The following is a 20,914-nucleotide window of genomic DNA, read 5'->3' on the forward strand; positions in this document are numbered from 1 at the left end:
AAGCATCCAGGATAAAAGCAGCCCTGGGTCAACGTCATTTTCCATTCCTGCCTATAAAGGGCTTTAAATAAAGCAGTGTTCCCTTCCAGCTGCAGGGGAGGTTAAATACAGTCCTGTGCCTTGGCACTGACCCCATTCACGTGAAGGCCTGGGTACCTGCTTTAACGATGGGGGACTCCTGACCAGAAGCAAGCCCCCACTTCAGTTGAAGTTGTGAGCACCTCTACCACAATTACCATTTCAAATCTTGAGGTATAACATAAACTGAGTTAAAAGCCGGGAAGGGGAAGTACAAATCACCTGATCTCATTTCCAATTACTCCACTTCAAGTTTTACCACTCAAAGAAATGTCCCTGTCTGTGGCATAGTGGATGCAGCTAACAGAGGGCCCCAGTTAGTAGAAGATAAAATGAGGAGCAGGCAGCCTGTTTTCTGTACATTCACCTCCAGCTTCCTTCATGCAGTCACCACCTCTTGCCCACAACATGAGGTAGAGACAGACTTCGGACCAAGTGATGTAGTGAAAATTCAGATCAGTTTATTTTACAAGAAAGCCGTCAAAGGTGGGCAGTTCTCCCTCTTTGCTGAGCAGGACTGAACCTTAACTGCACAACTCAGCTACTACACACAGGAGAAGTGTCAGACAGGGCAGAGAGCTGACATAATTGAGGTTAAAACCTTTAGACGGTCCTTATTTCCACTGCCCTATTCCTCCATCCCATCTCCCACCAATACAGACAGCTCCAGGACAGCACCAATTAAAAGTTCCTTGTTAAAATCCCCATGGTACAGCTCAGATAACAGGTTCCCATGTTGTTCTGGCTCCAAATTCAGCTGAGCAGCCTTTTCCGTGAGTAAGTCCTGCTGAGGGGCCGCTTCCTGGAAGCCACGCTGTGGAATGGAGACAGCTCCTGGTTGCTCATAACTTCAAGGGCATCCGATTCTCCTTCTACAAGAGATGAAAAAATTAAAGCCACAATTTGCTCAAAATTTACTTCCTGGTGACTCCAAGAAACCCAGTATCACCAGGAGCAGTACGCTGAACTTCCTGTTCTGCTACTCTTTTCTTCACTGCTACCACCCCACCTTCCAAACATCCCAGTTCACACCAAATTTCTTGGAAGTGTGAGAGACAGACACGGAGCACAGAAGTGGCCAATACACATACAGGCTTTCTGCACCAAGCCCAAGCTCCGGCATGCTTTTGCTCTCATTGAACTGCAGGCAAGGGGAGCACGCTGGGCAGCCTACTGGAGCCCAGCCTTCCCCTACAGCACAAGGAGTTACCTCGAGCACGCTTCCGAGCCGGCGGCGTCTGCCCCTTACACAGCAGCGGAGACTGAGTCAGCGCCAGGAGGCTGCTCGCAGACAGAGCACTCTTCAGCGGTGGAGTTGTACCTGGAGAAGCACAGTGACACGCTGCAAACTGACAGCTCAAGAGCACATTTAAGTCTCAGCCCTTACTCGGCCTCGAAGCTTCCATCAGCACAAGTAATATTTCCAATTTATCTAAAACTAGGGGTTTCTGGCACTGAGCAAGTCTGCAGTTGCACCTTCACATGTTTCATTCTCTCAGAATTCATTGCCTGGTCCAATTTCAACACACGCTGCAGCACGAGTGCTGTCACTTTCCTCAAGCCATGGTTTGTATTCCATCCTGCGTGCTGTAGTTACCTTACCGAACCTTTTTCCACTATGTGCTTCTACAGAGAAGAATTGGATGCAAATCTTAATTTTTCCTTTGAATTTTTCCAGCCTCCTGCTCTTTCACATTTATTACCCTTTTGCATCATTATTACTCCATTGATGAAACGCTCACAAACAATCCCACTAGCTGAAATCCTCACAGCTGATCTGCCTCCCCACATAATTAGCTTCCTTGTCACTCGCAACCCCCTTTCCCTCTCCATCTCAGTCTCCCTAAGACAGACAGAAAATAGTTATGCCTTTTCTCTCCCCTACCCCACACTTTCAGCCATCTCTGAATTTCAAGAGAGCCACTTAATCACCTGATAAAAGGAAGACATCATCATCCCCCATGCAACTGGGCTGCACAGGAGTTAGGAGTGAACACGCTCTGGATTTCTCAGAAAGCACCGAGTCTGTCCTTGATTTGCTTCTGTTGCCCTCATCTGGGGAAAAGACACAGGGATCCGAGTTGTGCTTGTCACTGCAAGTTCTCTTAGCCTCGTGATTCTCCTCCTTCTCTGGAGATAGAGATGTAAAGGTCCGCTTCCGCGATTTTAAGCCGAAAGTTCCCACAACAAAGCTCTCTTCAGCTCTGGGATCAGAATCAGGAAGAGATGCCTGATCCTGCAGCCTGCAAATCCCTTCCAGTTCAAACTCTCCGAGCACACTCATTACTCTGCTGCTGCAGCGCTCCAAGACCTTCACTTCTCCTTCTCTGCCTGCTGACATTCTTCTTTCATCCGCATTTTTCTCGTTTCGACCAGAGCCAGCGTTAGCAGTGCTGCCTGCTGCTCTCCTCCTCCGAGGCCAGTCCTTGATAGCATCAGGGGTGCTCTTCCCCTTCAGCTTTGGAGAAGGGGTCTGGGGAACTTCTGCTTCCAGGGGAGACGGGGAGGTGGCGTTGGAAGCACAGCTCGTTGGGGTGCACGACTGGCAGATGTAGGTCTGTCCCCCACCTTTCCCAGGCGTACTGTGGAAAGCGCGGAAGCAAGAGGGTGAGACACAGGCAGCTGCCAGCTTCCCTGGGTGTTTGCTACACGAGGCCGTAGCAAGATCACCGAAGGGGCTTTCTCCTCCCTTGGGTTTGCTGGCACTTGCTTCAGGCTGAACCTCCAGTGCTGAGCAAGAGTTGATTTTCTTAATGCGAAGCTTGGGTAAGCCTGAAGCTTGCATTTCAAGTTCGACCTCATAAGTGGGTGGGCTGGCAGAAGGCGCTTTGCAATGGCTTTTAGGGGTGGAGAACTTGGCTGGAAGCTCAGGGTTTCCCATCCGTGCTGCAGCCTCCCGCTGCCTCCTGTCTGCGGTGCAGCGTAAGGAATAGGCAGGAGCAGACTTTGGTAGAGGAGGTGAAGTACTCAGGGCACACCTGGAGTGTCTCCGGAGAGACGGAGCCTTTGTCCTTGTGTATTCTTCCCTCAGGAGGCTTCTTGTCTCCAACTCATCGCTGCTTGTTTGAGAACTGCTTAAGAAGGACTCACAGGTGCTCGCACTGGAGTTTCCCTCCTTAACCACCTGCTCACACTCCATCTCAGCACTCAGCGCACATTCTCCAGCAGGCAGCTTCGGAGAGGAATGCTCATCCACGTTTTCCGGGTCCTTTCCTGGCGAAGAGTTTTGAGCCATTACACCCACTGGTTTGTTTTTCTCTGACACAGGGGTATTTTTAGGAATTTGGGACTTAGAGAGCTGCAGGCTTTCTTCACAAGAGCTATCACTGTTATCACGATGGCTGTCCTTATTTCTGGAAGTTGTTTCACATGCATGTGGTGTGAGGTCCTCTCCTCCAGAATCTGGCTCGCACCCACCTTGCTTGGAGGCGTTAAGTGGGGACTTTGGCAAAGAGCCAGCGGTACCTGGAGATTTTAGGAGAGTTGTTTTAGGCACAGTAAGTTCCCAGTGAGACTCCCCAGCCTGCACATGGGAAGGAGAGCTGATGGCTGCGGCACAGAGAGGAGAACTGAAGGGAGACTGCAGCTTCACAGTGAGCTCAGACATTTCTGCAGTCAGGGGGCTGGCAGGTAAGGCAGGTAACTTTGAACCTGAATCATCAAGCTTCCTGGGAGTACTTTCCATTGCTTGAGATACTGCTTCTGGCTGCACCCGAATTTCACTTGGAAAGATGAGCCTCTGAGTACCAGCTGGAGAGGATAATTTTGAGAGGGATCTCAAGGAACACCTTGGAGTTCGCAGTTCTGTAAGAAAACTTTCCTGGAGGGCAGATGGGGAAGAACCAAGTGGGTTTGAGTTGTTGTGAGGTAGTGAGGAGTTCACAGTGTTCGATGCCTCGTTATGCTCTGGCATTTGTAAGGCAGCCTCTTTGTAAGGAGGGGAAAGTTTCTCTCGTAGAGTACAATCCTCAGGTGTTACTTGCAGTAAGTGAACCCTTTTACTTTCTCTTAACAGAGATGGGGACTTGGCCCCTTGTACAGGATGAGAAAAGTACTTTCCCAAACACTTGGCTGCACTCTGCTTAGCAGCTGGGCTTTTGCTGGGAGTCTTCTCCAGTTTTGGGGGAGTCCTGTGGAGAATGCGAGGTGATCTCCTTGGTAGTTTACTGGCAGAATTCAGTAGCTTCTGCGTAGATTTATGAGGTGTTTTTCTAGGAGTCTGCAGGGGGGAAAAAAAGGAATCAGCCTTGTTCTATTCCAACAGTATTACCCATCCTTCTTAGTATTTACTTCAAGGTTTAAAGCAAACTGTTTGATTAGACTTAAACACTAAATTTAAGATGTATTGGTCTCACTAAACAGAGTAAGGGGATTGAAGGAAGAGAAGGGCAAGTGTTTTTACCTGACAGGCCGTCAGCTCCTCCAAGTTTAAAGAATCCTTTCTTGTTCTCCTCCTTCCAGACGAATGCTTCTCTGCAGGGCTACATGTATCAATGACTGCACCAAAAAAGAGTCTCTTGGGAGTCTGGACTGTGGGGCTCTTGGAGTGCAGCTTAATGCCTGTGAAGTGGAATAGTACAATTCAACTAACACCAAGAAACCTGCCACGAACAATCATCTCAATCACTTCAGATGTACGGACAGGTAGCATACAAAGCTGCCTGCCCTAGCAGTTTTTTTTCTAGCCTGATGTTAAGATTCAGTAGAATTATTATTTCCCAAACTAAAACTGATATCCATCCATAGAAACAGTGCTCTAGAAAAAAAAGCTCAGCCTCCTATTTACAGCTCATAGCATCAGAAAGTTCTAGTTCAAGACTAAGGATTCCAGTAGGTAAAATATAAAGAAATAAGTGAAACCGTTGCAACTGATAATCCTAGTGAGAAACCCAGCAAAGAAGACCCCATCAGTCACTGCTTTATGCCTTTATGCTGCCAGGAGACAAAGTAGCTTTAGGATTTCTGTCCCAAATTTGACAGGGTTTCACTGCATTTAAGGGATGCAGAATGGCAATCAGTGATATTCTGTTAGATGGGCCTGACTAGTTGAAGTTGGCAGTGTACTCATCACAGAAATAGCTGCCTCTCCATCCTACAGATGGAGATTCTCAGTTCAAGAATTAGTGGGGCTGAGTTTCTCTCTACAGAAGACATTACATGATAGTTCTTCACTCCTTACAGTCTTTTAGAGAACCAATCAAACTTCGAGCTATCCACACCAGCTTTTCAGATCAGCAATACCAGCCTGCTCAGGTTCCATTCAGTACCTGCTACATCCTGCTGAGCGCAGCTCTCCTCTTCTCGTCCTTGGTGGACTCCCTGTGAATTCTGTGAGCTGTGCTGCGCAGCAGAATAGAAAACACCAGAGTGGGTCCTATTCAACGACAGTTGTTTGATGCGTGGACTTCTTCTTAAACCTGCTTCTGAAAGGTAATGATATGACAGACTGAACCTTCTTTCTCCCTCAACAATAGGGACATCTTCAGGAACAGATCACAATGGAAAAGAACACACTAAGAAGAAACTTCCACACAGTAATATTATCTCACATACAAAGGCAAGAATGTGAAGAAAAACGCTTCTGCTTTCCTGGGGTGTTTGGAATATTATTGCACACAAGTCTTCTTCCAAATCATAGTCTCCTGTCCTCTAAGTCATGATCACTTTCCTTCCTCTCCAGCAATTGCATGAGAAGGAATACTAGAAAAATCCATATTCAGTCCAAGTTACATCCAGATTATGTTAGTTCACTCTCCATTAGTTAACTCTCCTCTTTTTACTGAGTTTTACCTTCCTACTTGCCCAGCCATGCTCTTTTCTTCCTCCTTCCTAGAGGAGAAAAACAGCAGTAGCCAACATGACATCACCACCTGGCTCTGCAGAACACTTGTCTGTGACAGTAGAAGCCAGAGTAGTTTTAGGGTCCCAACACTAACACATTACATTAAAAACAACGCGTGCTGGTTTGACCATAATTACAGCAGCTCAAGGTCTTGTTGACCCATGAAGTCCTTCAAATATCTCCCACTTCAGGTGAAGAGTAACTTTTCCAAGTGAAAATACAGAGGGTAGTCAAAGGGTAACCAAAGCAGCAAGCTGCAAATAGTTCCATCAGAGGAGGCTGTGCTCCACCAACAATTGTAGAATACTTCTATGTCACTTATTTGTGAGTTACCTACATTGAAGCACACTCATCTTAAGGACTACAACAGCAAAAATAGCTTTAATCAAAAAAAACCTTCCTGCTTACCAATTATGGCCTTCTCTGGAGACTCTTCTACAACACTAGTGTCACAGCCTGGATCAGAAGACCTTTAAAAAAAACAGTTTAGACTTTACATACTCAAATTACATTCAAGTTTACATTCTCATTTACAAAAATAAAACTTACCATGAAAACTGAAAAGCAGTACTATATTCTACAACAATACACTGCTTTGGGGGCTACTCTGAGCAGCCAGTAAGCACTCTACCTCCTATTAAGACATGACTGAGTATAAGCATCTTTCTAGCTGTAGAATAGATAACATTTGCTTCCACGTGAAACTGCTAAGTCTAAGCCTGGATTGCACTTCAGAAATTCTCAGCGCAGCAGCTAAACCTGAACAGCACTCTGCTGCAGGAATTAAAGTACTTTTACTTACACAATGAAACTTAGCCTCCACTGATTCTCTGTTCTCTTTGCTACCTTAGGTGAAGGTGACACTTTGAAAACAAAGACATCTGGCTCTTGTGCTCAGCCATCAAACATCCAGCACTTACTGACGAAATTCAGAAAGAGCTTACTCACCGGCCTTTGATCTGCCTATGCAGTAGTCTCCTAGAGACCTGTTTATGCAGTGGTGTTTCTGCAACTCTCTTGGTCAGTAACTTGTGATGATCTGAAAAATAAAGAAATTCAAGCAATGAATGGATATAACACCATACAATTAGAAAGCAGTTAGGAGAAAGAATTAATTTCACACGGGTTTCAGCTTATGAATGACTGCCAATATGGAACAACTAGGGATCAGCCTCCCAGCACTCAAATTATTCTATGTATTTAAGAGTCCAGTGCCGTCACTTCTTTCTTATTCCCTCAATTTATTAATAGCACTAACTTTACTGTGACACACGTAAGATTGCTTTCATTCCTTAACCTTCATTCACAGATCTTTTAGTAACCAAGCATTTTTAACATTTGATTTCTTTGTGAGGTGTGTGGAATTCAGCAAAAAACAGGTTTCAGTTCCAATGCCATCCTGTTCTCTATACAAACAATCACAGCAATGATTCAAAACGCTTTCACCTGATTTGACAACACCACACAGTTTTAGTTTCAGAAGCTCTCCCATAGCTATCCTACACATGCAAGTTATGACCTACCCTTAGCACCTTCATCAGAGCATTTGTATTTTAGGCCTTCCACAGCAGATACTGACTGGCTTCTAGGCATCTTTTTCATAGACCTTTTGGATGGTGAACGTATCCCTTCATTGAAGAGGTTCCTCCTTACCTTTGTAACCTCTGTGAGGCAAGACAAAGCAAGAAATGATCAGATTAAAAGGAAAAAGTAGCAAGTCAGAAGTATTTTAGAGGCCAGAACACACTGAAAAATGGCTTTTTTTTTTTTGGGGGGGGGGCTGGCGGGGAGGGTGGTGGTGTATGATTATCAAGGCAGGGGGGGGGGGGGGGGTTGTTACTGGACTATGTCATTCTCTAAATCCATCCTGAACTTGTATTAAATTTGTATTATCCATACTTTCCAGCAATAAGCTGCTAGCAGGTGCCACAGCAGAAAAAGCAGCCAGCCAGCATCCCAGATGGAGCAACACTGAGTAAGCTACAAAGTCACAACTGAAGTATATGTGGGTTCAGGGAACAGATGTGGAATTTAAATCCTATTACGTATTTTTGAGGAGAAACATCCTATTTCCAGATGTAAGAGTTTTCTCCTGCCCTCACTCTTTTTCAGAGCAGATGGAAATAATTGCAACAGCCAAGGAAGAACTGAAAGGTTGTGGTTTTTTTTCAGGATATATGATGCATGTTTTCTGTACGTGAGCACACAGAAAACAACTATTTTTCTCCTCAAAGTTTTTTTCCAGAATTCAGCAGTTTCCTTCAGATTTCCAGGATGCTTCAGCATGATTTCATGAGCTCACTGAAATTTACAGGGATAGCACGTGCTGAAGACGCACCTTTCCATGAAAAAGATAGAAGTCAATATACCTTGCACTGCTTCTTTCTGCAGAGGCATTTGTTGGGATTTCTCAGTGGCAAGGTGAGAACGTGAGCTCTCCTAAAACAAACAAAAAAAGAAATCAGACTCACTGGAAGTTTTGATACAAGGCACACCTACTGAGTTAATACAAAGCAAGATTCCTTTTTTCCCCACTCAAGTGTCACTTCACAATGTTGCTGCACCCCTACACGAGCAACCCACACACAACCCTTCTGTGAGAGTTTTACCTTTCTGAGGGGAGTCTTGGCTGTCTTGGGAATCTCAATTTGACGCAAGTTCTGTGATGCTTCTGTCATGCTCCTGTGTCTGGCTAATATATTATTCCTTTAGAAGTCATACAAAGATGAAGTTAAAATAAGATCAGAAGTGTAGTTATCAACCTAATGACAATTAAACATGGGTTTGACTCTTGAGATATAAAGCCTTTATCTAAATTCAGACTGTAAATTATTAGTTAGTACATCATTTGTTACAATATTGAAAAATGATTTGCAATATAACTACTGTAATTAACTTTAAGATTGGTATTAAACTCACTTCACAGTTTGCAGAAACGTACACAATCCTTAACACAGAGGGCTCCAGTAAATCTCAGTTTTAACTTTAGTGATACAGGGTCACCTAACTGCATAGCAGAACTTCTCTCAGAAGAGACCCACAAACTCTGCTTGTGCATAGAGCAGGCATACAGAATCAAATCAGGATTACACTTTCATATAATAAAATAATGGGAAGTTAAAATGAAAACTGGGAGCCCTTTATATTTCCCATCAGGCTTGCAGAGCTCTCAGCAAGTGTGAATTTGCCCTAACCAGCCATTATGCAACAGAAACCAAAACAATAGAGCTATAGTTTAGTTAGCACCACAGACACAGGCCGGGCTGCACCAAGCTGCCTCCCTCATTTGGGATTATTACCTTCTCTTTTTGGCAGATCGGGTGCGCAGTTCCTCCAGCTGATCACCCTCACTGCGTAGGCAAACAGCACTGGGAGTTAGGGCAGATGATAAAGACTCTGGAAGGCCTGGAGATTTGCTATCCAGAGTCACTGAATCATCACTGAAGAAGTCTGAAGGCAGAACAGATGCCAGCTTCGGTGGTATTTGTGTACCCAGACTGTAGTACAGATCTCCAAGGGTCTTCGGTATAGAATTCATATACCTAGTGCATCAGAGAACCCACATCAAATAAAGTCCTCCACAAAACCAACTCCATTACAATCTCCAGGTTTAAACTGAATCTTTAGGTATCAATTAAAAGCCTTTTTTGCCATTAGTTCATATGCTTATCAGCTATGTTTCCATTAATTAAAAGTGTAGCAAGCAGAATAGTCTAAACTTCTTAGAATTGCAAGAATGCAGTAAATCAAAGCTGTAGATTTCTGTTTACTCAGAGAGAGCACACAACCAAAGTCACAGTCCCCAGTAACAATCGAGTTACCCCAAAGAACTTACAAATCCAGTATTTCCTCTAGAAACTTTGTGAGATAAGCTGGGTCTTCAGTCAGACATAAAATGCGCAGCATATCTGTCATCTGGAAGAGCAGAAAATCAGGTGAAAAAATGGATTAAGCCATGATAGTTGTTAACACCAGATTTTTAGCAAGGAATACAGAATGTTACAGTAGAATCAGGGGAAAACTATAAGGTCCAGGTCTACATTCCTCATGCCATTTAAAACCACAACCTGGTCTATAGTCTACTTACCTCTTCTAACAGCTGCTCCATTTCATCAGCGTTGCTTTGTAGTGAAGGGCACTGAAGACACAACTCAAGGCGCAAGAATACCTGAAGTTGACACCTAAGAAAACAAGCAGTCATTTACTGACCCTTTATCTGGAGCAAACTGGGTATTTACTTCAAAATGTTTACTCAAAAAAAAAAAACAGGAAATATTGTAGGGGAAGTGGCTCCTTTTGACAACCTAAATCAGTTAGTATTTCCTTTTGGTGGCATGGGAAATGTCTTATTTCAGATATTGTCTGCAATGCTTATCATATAATATATTTGCATTTAATTAAATGTTTTTACCATTGATTCATTGAAATGTTTTTTGAAGTGTGCCAAGATTCTTTGGAACGTTTACCCATGTAAATACCTTTCCACTTGCACAAAAAAAGCCACCATCAAGAATTGCTAACTAACTCTACAGCATCTCTGAAGTTGAAGCAAATAAAATGTCTCATACTCTCTGACTTTGGTTTCTTTCTCTGAGCCATGCTGTTGTCTGAGCACTTTGCTTGTCTTCAGGAGATGGTTTCTGACTTGTTCCATGCAGGCCACCTGTAAAGAGAATTACAACAAGGTTTGTAATTTTGTACCAGTATCTTGGGAATAGCTTGATTTTTTCTTGTCCTTCAAGGAAGGAATTGCTTTGATTTCAGTGACTTAGCAAAGATTAATCATGAAAAGCAAAAAAACAGAAAACATCTTTTTAAGATATGGTTTGTTAGAATTGATTTTTTTTTTTTTTTTTAATACTGTCCTCAAGCAACATTAAAATTCAAGATGAGGTCAATGTAGAGGAAAAATGATCTGTTGCAATTTTTACCAGTGGTGTGAACTGATAACTGAAATGGATTTTCTGACATTCCTGACAATTACCTACAGATTTTTACAACTGATTCAGGACAGATAAGAGTTAGTGGTTTTAACCAAGTGCAAACATATTAAAAAAATAAGGTAAATTGAAGGAAAAAAAGTAGCCTGAAATAGCAAAAAATCTAATTCCTAGATCAGTAACAACCCTGCTTACGTATTCTTACCTACCTCTTTCTCTTTGGCATTTTGTACTTTCAAGAACCTTTTAACGGCCATGATCATGTTCTGGGCACACACAGATGAAATAACTTCCTCAGCAACAGCCTTCTGATAGCTTGTAATTAAATGGGCCTGCAGTTCCTCCTCAGTTTTGAAGTCTGCAAGGGAAGTGATCGAAGTCAACTAAACAGAAATTTACCACTCCTTACTGATTAAAACCCCATTCCAACTGAAGAAAGGATTACGGGAGGCCATTAACAAGATTTTTGTCCAACAAAGACACACGCAGACCACAGAACAATAACAGAAGCGGCCCTAGGTCCAGCACAAATGATCCAAACATCACCAAGGGGTACTTTGCTTTACTTCTTTTGGTACAGAACTACAACAAAGGACACCACAGTCCTTTATCGTTCTTTTCAGATGGGGCAGGAAACTAATCCCAGAGGTTATAACGCTATTATAACATTATGATGCAAACCTTTACAAAAACCAACTGGGAGAAAGGTGAAAAATTAGAAGTAATAACCAGTGTATGACAACACAGATATAGAAATCCAAACAATCTGCTCCCTACCTACTGGTACTCCACTCCACTATTTTCTTTCTTTCGCCTTTCCCCCAAAATCCAACATAACCACCTACAAATATAAGGACTGGTATCAGAACTGGTAAGTCAGTACTCGCCTACTGATATTTTAAGAGCCTTTTCCTTTTCTTCCCATTTTTCATCCAACCTTTTCGCTGAAAGCTTCTGCGGAACCTTCTCACTCACTGCTGGTGGCACAGCATCAGGTTGAAACTTCTGTGCTTTGACATTGAGCCTTGCAACATTAAGCATCTGCAGGGACCTGGGCATGGTCTTCATCTTCTGCCTGACTGGAGTTCGGGGAACCCCACCTGCAACACAACAGAAAGCAAGTTAGTTCCACCAAACTAACCAGGAACACCACCAAGGGAGAACATAACTTAGAGTTATGTGCTGCTATCAGGCAAGATTAGTAGCTTTTAGTTGAAAATAAATAGGCTGTAAAAGGTTTGTATTTCTTTGTGAAATGTACAGACAGCAGAGGAGGTAGCAAGTTCTCCAGGTCAGAAGTGAGGGAAAATTTTCACTCCAGGTAAGTTACAAGTAGAATCACAAGTTGCATATACCTTAAGCAATTTTGTGTCACAGAAATGGAAACATCTGACAGTTAAGGATATATCATGAAGATACCTGCACCACTGCTTAAAATACTAAAATGTAACAATGAAACTCTTCTGGAAAACAAAGTGTTCAATTTCTCCAAATTAGGAAAAAATAAAGAGGTTCCAATATTTAGCAGAAGTTGTAGCAGTCCCTGTTCCAACAACTAGTGAAACTGCAGAGCTCTGCATGCTGCTTTTTAATCGTCAGTCACTGTGTAGCCTTGAATTTAGGAGTTATCTGGGCTCTACTAAAGGACAATATTAATATTTAAGTTATGCTGTCTTTAAATAGAGAAAAAATCTAAAGCATGCCACTACTCAGGAGAGGATGGATCTTTAGGGTTTATACAATAAGGAGGCCTGCTGAGAAATCTCTATCATCTTTAATTGGTAACATGCACATATAATCTCAAATCATACATACGTCTTTTTCTGTTATTTCCTGGTCCAGCTGTGGCAGATATTTCACTGAATTTTCTTTGGTACAGCTCAGACAGACTTTCTGAGAGTTCCACTTCAGATTGGTCTGCACCATCCTTCTCGTTAGCACAAGGAGCCTGCAGGAGCCTACATAAAAGAGCAATTCAACACAGGTATCAAAAAAGAGAGGGGGAGGCACACCTCTTGTTCTTACTGCATATGAACCTGCTTCTACGTGCGAGCCTTTCTTCCTGCAAGCCTTAGGGAAGCACAATTCTACAGTGCAAGTAACACAGGCTGGTACTCTTCTAAAGCCTGCTCCCTATCAACCTTACAGAAGCAATAAAACCACCCAATCCTCCAGCTTAAAAGAATCACACCGAACTGGAAACAAGCACAGCAGGAGGCAGGAGTTGCCTGATGTACGACAAATGCCACTGATCCATGTCAAAAGCACACACGAGCAGCTTCATGCTACTGAGGCTGTCCTACGTTATGCATTTTTTATGTTACATTCAGGAAGATCTTTAAAGCATGCAGATTAATACGTTCTCAGTAAACACCAATGGTGGTAACAAAACCACCAGCACTTTGCAGTGAATCTTACTGAAGCAGAAGAGGTGCAATCTGCCACCTGGCAGATCTGAATAGCTTTGGTCATTTAAACCATCTATCTCACTCCTGAAGCTGTCAAGACCTTAATGCAAGCTGACTGCTACCCAAATATCCTGTTCCTGCTCCCTTTTGTCTCACACACCAAGGCATATTGAAGCAAAAGCATATAATGCTTCTGTTTCTGTGCTCAGTTTACTAAGACGAGCATTTCATTCTAGCACTTTGAGCAACAATTCAGCCGTGCTCCCTTAAAAGGGAGCAGAAATTCTTGAGTACTACTCAGACTGGTTTCATAAGAAGTACCTGAATGACTCCATCAGGTCTGAGCTTGCTCCACAAATGTTTGATGAATGGTACCATGCTTCAAGCACTGAAGGATGCCAGCTCCCTGTATCAGACAACTCCCGCTGGACCCACTCTGGCACAGGAGATTCTTCTGAACAGACAAAAATAAAGATATTAGAAGGAAGCTAAATGAAATGGCAGAAGGCTTTGGCCTCCACAGAGGCTCTAAGACAGAGGTTTCCAAATTCAGCTTATGGAGGGACAATTTACTAGCCAAACATCAGGCTGGGAGACCCGTAAGATTCGCATTAACATAAGAAGTGAGCCAAAAGTAGTCTCCATGCAGCCACATGCAAAGGTTTTACAGAGATAGCCCACATAACACTTTTTAAAAACTTGTCCCCAAGCACGTGCAGCTGTGCTTTACCTACCAGGCAACAGAAACTAATGCTGTCAATAGAACTGAAAGGCCTGAGCCACAGAAATCAAGACAAAAATGAGACTCCTCACTGAGGAAATCCTTAGCTCTGATTTGGAGTGGAAGGCTCTGAAGCTAGAGTGGATCAAAATACAGAAAGCTTTGCATTTCCTAACGCCTACCTGTGCTAGCTAGAGAATCCTCCATTGACATGTCAATGTTACTCAACACACTATGCACAATATCCGGGAGATGCAGAGCAGGATCTTGGGAAGAGTCCTCCACCACAGCTCCTCCAAGGTCTTGCTGCTGAGCTTCTGTGGTCTGCTCAGCACGCAGGAGGGTGAGAACTGCGGCACTCTCAGAAAGTGGGGACAGAACTGCAGTGCAGGGGCTCCACATCTTAGACAGAGACACTTCAGCCACCTACATCAAAAAAATAATACACGTTTACATTTTCTGGAAATATACAAAGACTTAATGAGCATGAACATTTTACAAACTGTTTGTAGACATGCATGATCTTCTAAAAAAAATGTTCTACAATTAGCTCCAAATGAGCAATTTGCAGCGTAACAAATACCAGCATTATTGTTTTCATAACATATCACTGTCACCCTTTTTGCCATGACTTGTTTCAAAACAGACACTAGTTGAGGGCAAAGAAAGATTTACCATGTGCAGTTCTTCAGCCACTAGACTCCTCAGCAGTTGATGAAACACCACCCGGTTATGTTCTGCACAGTCAGCCTCGGAAATGTGCAGCACCCAGCTCTCTGTGAGAAAGCTGCCAGCCTGCATCCAGTTCCAGCCCGTCAAGCTGCCTTTCAGGAAGATATCGACTGGACAACACAGTTGTTGTTGGCTCATGGCTAGAGGTTCCAAAATCACGGCACACTTTTCCTGCTTCTTTCCTCCTGCACAAGGATAAAATAAAAACAGAAGCCCTAAACTGTGTAAAAGATTCTTTTATCTGGATTGAGACAGCTTCAATGCAAGAAAAACAAATATCAGGATTAAACAGGGAACAGCTCTTCACTAAGATCTCATGAAGGAGCTAAGTGCATGAAGGGACCTCTAAAGAAAGAAAACGCCCACTGCGTGCTGCTTTAAGGTTGAGTTTTCTTTTGAAGGGCCTTTTTATGCATCTTCTTGGTTTAGCCAGACTGAAGAAACTGAGCTAAAGCATGTAGAAGGCCGCACGTCTATGTAGTACGGGACCAGCAATGAGCTCCTCACGCACCCAAACTTCTGGAAAGCATGGAAGAGTATTCCGAACAGGAATATAGGCCAATCACTCTCATACCAGAGGAACAAGAGCACTTGAAGATTTAAAACACATATGATAATAAGAAACATAGACTTTTAAAAATCTAAAGTAACTCCCACTCATGTTGTACACGAGGGAAACTGATCAAGAACCCTGGCTAACAGACTTGTTATGCCTTTAAAGAAAATTACCAGGCATGCTGAGAAACAACCTCCCTTCCTGCTTGGGGAATGCTGCTTGAAATACGGAGGGCTTCGAAAACAAGCAGGTCAAGGTTGAGTCCAGCGGCAGAAGTGACGTCCATGGCAGTGTTTGCGGCACGGGGGAACTCGGGTCTCCAAGAAAGCCGTGCCCAAGGTGCACCCTGTGGTGGCTCAGACACTGCACTAAGGTTTCAGACGGCAGAATGGTGCCTCCTATCTGCTGGAGCAGCTCAAGCATTGTCCAGTAGCCAACGTGATCCGGGGATTCGATCACCTGAAATGAAGTAACAGAGGGGGCTCCAGTTCACATCGGGTAGAGATTGTCTCACTGACAAACAACAAATAAAGACTGCACACTTTTACAAGTGGCATAACAAGCACACACACAGAACATCTCAGTTCTTCCCAAGTGTTTTCATGGACTTTGCCAACTTCCAGGGGCACCCAACAGAGAAAAGACTACTCCAAGTGAACTAAGACGTAGCCAGTATTTTCAAGGATGCGTTTTTGAGTTTAGTATCTAGACACCTGAACTGCCACACTGCTACCTAACTCCAAGGACAAGACAGCCCATTGATAAACCCTGGAGTTAGTAAATCACTGACATGTCTCAGTCAAAAGGAGAACTTCCATGACAAGGACACAGGCAAAGCAGGGACTTTTAACGCCTTCTTTGCCTCTGTCTCCAATGCTGATGCTGGGCTTCAGGACCCAGCTTGCCCTGAGCAGGAGGACCATGACGGTGGGAATGACAAACTCCCAACCGACCCTGACCGTGTGCAGGATTTGCTGCTCCACCTGGATCCAGACAAGCCCATGGGTCCGGATGGCATCCTGTTTGACAAATTTGGTTTCCTTTTATGATAAGACTACCCATCTAGTCGACCAAGGGAAACCAGCTGATGTGATCTTTTTGGACTTTAGCAAGACTTTTGACACAGTTTCCCTTAGGATCCTACTGGGCAAAATGTCCAACATACAGCTGAACAAAAACGTCATCCAATGGGTGAGCAACTGGCTGACGGGCAGGGCTTAAAGGGTTGTGGTTAATGGGGCCACATCTGGCTAGCAGATGGTCACTGGTGGGGTCCCTCAAGGCTCCATTTTAGGGCCAGTCATCTTCAGCGTTTTATAAATGATCTGGATGCAGGACTAGAAGGTGTTTTGAGCAAGTCTGATGATGACACCAAACTTGGAGGAGTTGCAGACTCTGCTGAGGGTGGAAAGGCCTTGCAGAGAGACCTGGACACGTTGGAGAGCTGGGCGATCACCAACCGCATCAAGTTTAACAAGAGCAATTGCCGGGTCCTGCACCTGGGACGGAGCAACCCTGGCTGTTGGTGTTTAAGAAGCATTTGTACTGTGCACTTAGTCACACAGTCTGAATTCTTGAGTAGACCTGTGTGGTGCCAGGAGGTAGATTTGATGATCCTCGTGGGTCCCTTCCAATTCGGGATATTCTATGGTTCTACGATCCCAGCTGTCAGCATCTTAGTGACCAGGGCTACGTGGCAGTGGCTGCAGACCTCCTTCCCACCCAGAGCTCACCACACAGAACAGGATCCCCTTCCTTCTTGTACAGAAACTTGGTATAGAGACGGCCCAGCAGAGCCTTTGCTCCCTACCTGTGACCACTCGGCAGTGTCCACCCAGTACAGCGTGACCTTCTGGTCCACCAGCAGCTCCTGGACGCCCCTGGGCAGGAGTTTCTCCGCCACCTCCTGGGCCGTGGGCGGCTCAAGGGGAGCAGCAGCAGCGCTGCCAGACACAAACTGCCGCAGCTCCCGGCCGGAGTGGGGACAGGGCGAGAAGAGGAACACGGCGTTGGCGAAGCCCTCGGGGGCCGCCAGGTTCTCGGGAACCTCTCCCCTCGCCGGCCCGGGCGCTGACCTGCGGCTGGCGCGGAGGGGCTTGGTGGGGGAGGCGATCTCGGGCCGCTCCCACTGGAAGCCCAGCAGCGTCTCCTTCAGCCCGCCGTGCGTGAGGGCGGCGCGGGGCGCGGGGCCGGGCAGGCCGCTCCGGACGGCCCCCATGCGCTCGGCCAGCTCCTCCTCGAAGCGAGCCCAAGCGCCGGGCCCCGGCTGCCGAAAGCCGCCGCCCCGCGAGGCCCCGCCGCGGCCGCCCAGCGAGTCGAAGAAGCGGAAGGCCCAGCGCAGGCGGGGCGGCCCGAAGCGGCAGCACAGGTGGTTGAGGAGGCGCAGGGCGCCCCGCCGCAGCCGCGCCCGCCGGCACGGGCTGGAGGTGTCCAGCAGGAACACGGCGCTGGGCGAGCACGGCACCGACATGGCGGCGGCGGCGGCGGCGGCCCCCTCAGGGCCCCCTCACGGCCTCCTCCCGGCCCCGCGGCCCCCTCACGGCCCCTCCCTGCGCCCCCCGGCCCGGCGGCCCCTCTCCCCCTCACGCCGCCGCCGCCATTACGCGCTCGTCTGCTCGCGCCTCAGCCTCGCGCTCTCTCATTGGCTGCCGCCGCCAGCCCGCCTTCCCCATCCGGAGCCTCCCATTGGCTCGCCGCGGGTGGCCGCGCACGCGCGCTGCGCCGGCCCGCGCTCCGTCTGGGAGCGGTGCTGATTGGCCGCGGTTGGGCGCGCCCGATTGGCTGGCGGCGGTGAGGAGCCCCAGGGGGCGTGGCCAAGCGCTAGGAGCCAGCCGATTGGCGGCCGCCGCCGGTTTCAAACTTAAAGGCGGGAGGGGAGGGCGCGGCGGTGACGTCATCGCCTGGGCGGCCTCTCATTGGCTGCCGGGGCGGGGGCGTCAGCGTGGTGGGGGCGCGCCGGCGGGAGTTCGCGGGGACCACGTGCGGGGGGTGCGCAGCCCAAAGAGGGCACCTAGCGGAGTGTGACCCAAACCGGCCCCACCAGGGACCGCCTGGGACCAGAAATGTGTGCGGGGTGCGGGGACAGTGTGGCGGCACCACCCTGGGGACGGCCGCACGCCTCTCCTCCTCCTCCCTGGCTGTGAGCTTGCGCTGCTCGCTGAGAGGTTTGCCCTCTCCGCCCGCTCCCCAAGGACACCACCGACTTTTCCTCTTTCCAGTAAAGCCACTGGGCTCTCGCTGGACAATCATTTACTTGCTGATAAACGTGGTTTTGTGGGAGGAAGGGAAGGGAAGGCCGCCAGAAAAATCATTTGTAGGTTAGGCTCACGTTTGGTTGGCACTTTGATCCAAAAAGTGCTATTCTGCACTTAGAAAAGTCGTGCTTTCTTTTGACCTTTTTTCGACATTTCTCCCTGAGCAATATTTAATGGTGAGGTCTCACTTCAGAGACAGGCTGAGAAGCCCCAGACCTAAATGCAATGTTTTATCTCCCACCACACCGACACTTTGTTCAGCCCCAGTGGACAGCTTGTTTTTCATTCCGCTGAGCCAGGCACAAAGCTTTGTTTTGGATTGCTTCGGGTGCTTTGCTTTCAGGACACTCCTCAAGGACCCGCACTCAACAAGTCACCTGAGATGCTGGCTGATGCCCAGAGACTCTCCTGTGCTGCATGAAAGCTTCAGAGCTTCCCCACATCGTGTCCCATCATTGCCCTGTCCATGGTGTGTGCCCAGCACTACGGGTACTGCCTGCTGCTGCTTTGCCCCTGATTTTGGAGCAGCGAGCAGGGCTGGGCATTGCTGCCCCATGTGTCCCTGGGCAGCAATCTGACAACAGCGAGAGCTGCAGGACGGTTCAGGGGCTTCTTGGATATTAAAGTCCATCTGCTCACTGGCATGAGCTCCGGTGTCATTCCAGGGTGGAGCGGGACATGTCCCGTTGTGCCCCCTCCCAAGGAGCAGGATGCACAGCACAAACCTGCTGCGGTCACCTCTGGGACCAGCCTGGTGCCAGTGCCCCTGTGCGAGCAGCGATAAGATCTGCTGGGACAGCTCGCAGTGAACCAAGGAGTCCCCGTGCCCTCCTCTCCTGGGCGAAGCTGCCCAGAGGCCTCCAGGCAAGAGGGAGGGATTTGTGCACGCTTCAGATTTTGTTTTTGCGTCTCTGAAATATTTTTAGTGCTCATTAAAAGTGAGGAACTGGGAGAGACCCAGCTGGGACCAGTCCAGTACAACCCTCACCCAGAGCCTTCCCAAGGCAACCGGGACCTGCCCGCTGCCAGCCCAGTTCCACGTCCCAGAGCAGAAGGACAAACGGAGCTGCCCCGAGCCCCTGCACAACCCTGCTGATTTCCTCAGCGAACCTTGGGCAGGGGTGCTGGGGGTAGCTTTACAGACACCTGCACGCTCATGGGGATTTGGTGGCTCACCCTAGCGTGGAAATCCCAGTATCACCCTGCAAAGCTGCCTGGGGAGCTGTGCTCCTGGAAGAGGCTCCCAGGGCACGGCTGGGTGAGAGCAAATGAGGGCTGAGCCCCGTGTACAGCAGCCAGCAGAGCGTGCCGGCTCCGCCGGGCTGGCAGGGGCGCCGTGCTGATCGGCAGGGTGATAAGGAAGGGGCAGCGTGAGGCGGTGCAGCAAGGTGAGACTATCGGGCTGATAGAAAAGCTGTTATCCCTCGTGCCCTGCCTGCACGTGCTGAGGAGGGAGGCAGGGGACAGAGCTGCCGCAGGACAGCCCCTGTGGGACCTCCCGGGCTCTGCAGGGACAGGGCTGTGGTGCTGCTTTTGGGGGGACGCCACCAATTCAGTGAGCCCCCAGGCTGGAAAGCTCTGCAGTTTGCTTTCTTCTGCTGAAGAGGAGTCCCCACGTAGAGCACAGCTGCTGGGGCCGGGCTACCAGGCTCCAGCAGGTCCCCTTATGTTATGAAATGCTCCTTTGTGCCCCCGTGTCTCCTTTCTCAAGGTTTCCAAGAGCTGCTCCGGGGCAGGGCTGAGGACTGGTCCCGCCACGTAGCAGACAGGAGGACACACAACTATCAACAGAGCTTCTGGCAGTTAGGGCTCGGGTGTTGCTCAGGGGTTTGGCTTTTTTCTGGCTGGAGATCTCCTCTTGGTGTCTACGGCTGCAGCTGCCCCATAGTTGGACGCCCAGAGGATTTCTCAGCTGGGTTACGTGCTGCCCTGCTCCCAGGTGACCCTCCGTGGTGCATCTCTCATTGGCTGCTCTGCCACAGAAATGTGCTCCTCACTCCCAAGCTGCCTTTCCCAGCTTCTTGCCAAAGCTGCCTCTGCTCTGCCTGGAGCCCAAATGGGATTGGAGAAGGATTTTGTGCAGCCATCAGTCTCTTCAAGACCATCCCCAGCATTTTTCTGCCATCTGTCAGTTTGCGAAGAAAGCAAGCAAGAAATAATAATAAACTCAAATTATTGCCTAATCAACACAGAAATCAGCGCTGCTTGCTCAGCCTGCAGGCCACAATTAGATGCCATCAGCAAATTTGGGCAGCTTGCCTGGGCTGCAGTCTTTCATCTCTGGAAGACTGACAGGCATCTCCGGGATCCGCAGGCAGAGGAGGGAGCTGGGCTCCTCTTGAAGGACTTGCCTGGCTCTTTGAGGGCACAGCACCTGGTTCAG

General features: G+C 47.5%; 1 protein-coding gene across 2 annotated transcripts; it reads right to left on the minus strand.

Annotated features, from left to right (window-relative positions):
• Positions 1-517: 517 nt before the first annotated feature.
• TICRR (TOPBP1 interacting checkpoint and replication regulator) lies at positions 518-18,048 on the minus strand. 2 transcript variants are annotated; one of them, XM_072043591.1, is made up of 22 exons: positions 17,088-18,048; positions 15,451-15,736; positions 14,665-14,906; positions 14,172-14,415; positions 13,590-13,722; positions 12,676-12,818; positions 11,748-11,960; positions 11,070-11,218; positions 10,489-10,583; positions 10,008-10,101; positions 9,756-9,835; positions 9,220-9,462; positions 8,530-8,626; positions 8,290-8,359; positions 7,444-7,584; positions 6,869-6,959; positions 6,329-6,390; positions 5,346-5,498; positions 4,481-4,638; positions 2,011-4,297; positions 1,289-1,399; positions 518-950 (listed from the first exon to the last, which is right to left on the minus strand). In XM_072043591.1, exons 1-22 carry the CDS (start codon positions 17,745-17,747, stop codon positions 832-834), a joined length of 5,871 nt encoding a protein of 1,956 aa, XP_071899692.1. In that variant the 5' UTR covers positions 17,748-18,048; the 3' UTR covers positions 518-831. The 2 variants fall into 2 exon arrangements, with proteins under 2 accessions (XP_071899692.1, XP_027321435.3); XM_027465634.3 differs by having other exon boundaries at positions 5,346-5,501; positions 17,088-18,046.
• Positions 18,049-20,914: the final 2,866 nt, after the last annotated feature.

This window comes from Anas platyrhynchos, chromosome 11, assembly GCF_047663525.1.
Source record: "Anas platyrhynchos isolate ZD024472 breed Pekin duck chromosome 11, IASCAAS_PekinDuck_T2T, whole genome shotgun sequence".
NCBI lineage: Eukaryota > Metazoa > Chordata > Aves > Anseriformes > Anatidae > Anas > Anas platyrhynchos.